This window comes from Triticum urartu, chromosome 5A, assembly GCF_056163025.1.
Source record: "Triticum urartu cultivar PI428250 chromosome 5A, HENAU_Tu73, whole genome shotgun sequence".
Taxonomy (NCBI): domain Eukaryota; kingdom Viridiplantae; phylum Streptophyta; class Magnoliopsida; order Poales; family Poaceae; genus Triticum; species Triticum urartu.
The window spans coordinates 581612937-581616851 of record NC_141877.1 but is presented as its reverse complement, the minus strand read 5'-3'; the positions used below and the strand labels follow the sequence as shown (position 1 = coordinate 581616851).

Sequence of the window (3915 nt, the reverse complement as noted above, 5' to 3'; positions counted from 1 at the left end):
CATCATGGCACAGGGGCTGCGCGGCTGTCTCCCTACTTTTGCTCTAGGGTTGCTAGTTGGACCGAATATAGTCATTTGGGGAAGATTTTTAGGGAGCCAAACTTATACTTTTTTAGTAAAGTTGGTTTTAGGGTATCTGCCAGCTAGTGCTTAACTCCATAAAAACTCATTTTTGCTCCTCAAATCTAGGCTTTCGAGGAGCCCCTTATTATAGTTTGCTCTAACTCAAAAAACAATCTTACCTACATCATTTCAATTGTACAGGACTAGCTATGATATCAGTGACATTGTTACATGTTAACAAGGACAAGATGGACCCAACTAATCAGGTACATGAGCCCAGCAATGAAGACTGCTGCTTCCCCGGACAACCCGAGACCACACTCAGCCGCCAGGACTCCATTTCAAGACCTTCCGATGACCCGATTCAACCAATCCACAGGCACCACAGAAGGTAGAAGCCGAGTACTACCCGGTCGCTTGTCGCCATCGTCGGTTTCCAGACACTGTCGCTGTTCCGCCGTCCCTTTCAGTTTCCGAAGCAGCCGAGTGTTACCGAAGCCGCCGGGCGCAACGGCGGCCATCGAGGCGGCAGGAGTGACCGGCCCGTCGGCGAACTCGTGGGATCCTACGGAGCCGAAGAGTTTACTGCTGATCAACATTATGATCTGTAGTCGTAAAGCCCTGCCGAATCGGTGACCTCCAACATCCTAGCGATCTCCTCCAAGTACCCCTCGACCTTGTAGAAATCGTTCGCGGCGACGGCGTGGCTATGGTCATTCTGGTGGAGGGCGACGGCCGTCGACAATGGATTCTGCTGTTTCTGCTCCGGCACCGGCGCGGCGGGTGCGGCGTTCCATTCCCCCTGGAACTGCTGGTTGTGCATGTTGTCCTCGTAGAGGAAATTGCCGCTGTCCACCGTGCTCGTCTGACTGACGTACTGGTGCTGCTGCTGCTGCTGGGGGATGTACGGAGCGGCGGGTGCCGGAGCCTGCAGGCAGTTCATGTATTCGTCGCTGGCCTCGGACGACTGAAAGCTCCCCGTGTTGGAGCTCGAGTCGGCGGCGGACGGCGCGGGCGCCGGCCTCCACGGCTGCTGCTGCTTCCGGTAGGTGATGGTCCTCCTGAAGATCCTGCAGATGGTCCACACCTCCTGCATTTTCAGGTCACACGTCAGAGGGTCAATCTTACACTCACCAGCACCACATCACACGTGCCCGGTAAGGTAGCCGCACCGTGACTTTGTGTGGAAATGGAATGCACGCGTGGACCACTTACCGCTTCCTGCATGCTCGGGGAGGCGTTGGTGGCCGCGGCCGGCGGCAGGCGGAACTCGTGCATCATCCAGTCGGTCTTGGTGCCCTTGCCAGCACTGCCGCGGTAGTAGACGAGGGACTTCTTCAGCCCAACGGACACGCCGGAGCCGGAGCCGCCGGCGGAGTAGATGGGCCGGTCGATGCCCGTGGCCTTCCAGAAGCCGGAGCTTGTGACCCGGTTGGGCCGGATGCTGTTCCGGTACTTCCTCCCCCTGAGGCAGAAGAAGTACCACTCTTTCTCCCCACCAACCGTGCTCGCCTCTGCGTAATTTGCAAGTCAGATAGAAAGTCTTTGTCCCAGAAAAGAAATTGCACTTGATCAAGCCATGGCGCACGATGATGCATGGAGAGAAGGAGCTTACTGGGGAGATCCCATGGGTCGTGCTTGTAGATGTCCATCTCCCGGATGACCTCGATGCGGAGCGACTTCCTGGCCACCTTACGGCGGAGGTAGAAGGTGACCAGCTCCTCGTCGGTGGGGTGGAACCGGTACCCCGGCAGCACCACGTCGTCCTCCTCCTCGTCCCCGGCGCCGCCGAGCACCACCTCCCCGTCGCTCATCACCTTCTCCATCTCCAACTCCATGGCGCTCATCTTCGCCTTGGCCACCATCGTTCTACGTCTTGCTTGCTGCTGCTTCTCTGCCTAGTTCTATACTTGTATGGATCTTGTTCCTTGTGTCGTGCATATGCGTTGTATATATAATAGAAGCGCTTGGTGGCCTGGGAGCTAAGTACTAGATGAAGTTGCTTGGTCGGACTTCTCCCGCCACACAGCGGATCTTGAGGAATCTTCTTCACAGCAGCAGCTTACTCTGAAAGGATGTTAATTTGTTTGCGCCAATGAGAAAGCTTACTGCGTACATAGTACTAGCTTATTATAACATGCAAAGTGCATGCAACTTGGCACCCGATCGATAGAGAAGTCTTTTTTTTAACACCAGTACACGAGCGCTCGTATATATACGCATACACTTACCTCTATGAACACACATACGCACACCGGCCCTATCCCTATGAACACCTTCAAAAGAGTAAGACACGTATCGTCAGAAATCCTGAAATAAATTCTAAATAAATCCAAGCATCATATGTATCCTCTCTGTGGGTTAAGAATACTACTGCCTATCTAACCATTCAACTATAGATTGGTTCGTCAATGGAGAAGAGTCACTTCGTGTCCACCATAGGTAGATGTGGGGAACTAATCAAGGGCATGAGCTCATCATACGTACGTACTACGTATTACATAGCCTCTGACTGAGTCCTCTGATATGAGAGAAAGGAACATGTGCAAACGTATTCGGTTGTGTTGGTGTCCAAGGGTAGATCTTATAGAGACACAAAGAGATATCTTGGTTGGACGATTTCTTTCTTATTTCTTTTGTGATGACGCATGCGATGCTGCCAAGTGCTAATTAAGTACCACCGGACTAAGACACGGATCGACTGTACTCTCTCTGACTCGGCATGATGTTGTGCATACCAACTGAAGAAAAAATCGTACGGTGCGGAGCTGAATCGGGCAAGAAAGAAGAAACGTTTGGGGGACAATCTGGTGGATTAGGGTGGGTTGTAGTAAGTCATTTTGCTATGCGCTAAGACTAGCCATAGTGGGTAGTAACTCAGACTAGTATCATGTACTCCCTCCATTCCTAAATACTTGTCTTTCTAGGCATTTCAACAAGTAACTACATGCGGAGCAAAATGAGTGAATTTATATTCTAAAATATGTCTACATTCATCCGTATGTAGTAGTCATTTGAAATGTCTAGAAAGACAAATATTTAGAAATGGAGGGAGTATATGTTACTCGTCTATATTACTATCTCTACAATGGGAAGTAACATATGTGTGATGTTATGCAACACTTTATTTATTAGGTTATGACTCATCTTGCCTTGATACATGTGATGTTACTCATAGTATTAGTAACTAGCTATGTTACTACATGTCTCTCTTTCTTTATTAATTGCCTGTCACATCATCTATTTGATCTAGATATGTATGATGTCATCAACTATGTTATTTCCACTGTGGGTAGTCTAAAAAAACATGCATGATGGAGAGGAGTAGGATATGTATGTAGCTTTTGTTGACCGTGGAGCAAATGTGAGCAATGCTTCGATGACACATACACATTTTTTTGCGGGAACGTACATATGGGTTATCTTCAAGAGGGCGATTGATTAATGTCGGTTCGGCTAAGTATGCTCATGTTGCCTTTTTTAACTACTATGCCTTATTACTCCTTCCATAGAAAAATATCGTACATAACTGTGTATTCAATTTTTCCCAAGTCGAGTTTTCTAAAGTTTGACTAAGTTTAAAGAAGATAAATCCATATTTCCAATACCAAATAAGTTTCATATATTAAAATATGGGAGTATCTCGTGATGAATATAATGGTGTAGATTTTGTACTGCAGGTGTGGATGATTATTTTTATAAGCTTGGTGCAATTTTATGAAGTTTGACTTACGACAAAATTAGTGTGTGATGTATTTTTAGATAGAGGGAGTACAACATAGATACACATTCATTCTTTTGTTGAGTTTAAGGAATTTTCTCCCATCTGAGTATTAGAAATAAAACAATTTT

General features: G+C 47.8%; 1 protein-coding gene across 1 annotated transcript; it reads right to left on the bottom strand.

Annotated features, from left to right (window-relative positions):
• Positions 1 to 226: 226 nt before the first annotated feature.
• Positions 227 to 1970, bottom strand: LOC125506033 (transcription factor JUNGBRUNNEN 1-like). The gene is made up of 3 exons (XM_048670917.2): positions 1679 to 1970; positions 1279 to 1577; positions 227 to 1153 (listed from the first exon to the last, which is right to left on the bottom strand). Exons 1-3 carry the CDS (start codon positions 1926 to 1928, stop codon positions 662 to 664), a joined length of 1041 nt encoding a protein of 346 aa, XP_048526874.2. The 5' UTR covers positions 1929 to 1970; the 3' UTR covers positions 227 to 661.
• Positions 1971 to 3915: the final 1945 nt, after the last annotated feature.

Bases quoted from the DNA above. Each gene is read 5' to 3' on its own strand.
- LOC125506033 (XM_048670917.2), bottom strand. From the start codon at position 1,928: ATGGTGGCCAAGGCGAAGATGAGCGCCATGGAGTTGGAGATGGAGAAG. The intron at 1,578-1,678 runs GTAAGCTCCTTC...CAAATTACGCAG, and splicing joins CGACCCATGGGATCTCCCCA to AGGCGAGCACGGTTGGTGGG. The intron at 1,154-1,278 runs GTAAGTGGTCCA...CTGAAAATGCAG, and splicing joins CCCCGAGCATGCAGGAAGCG to GAGGTGTGGACCATCTGCAG.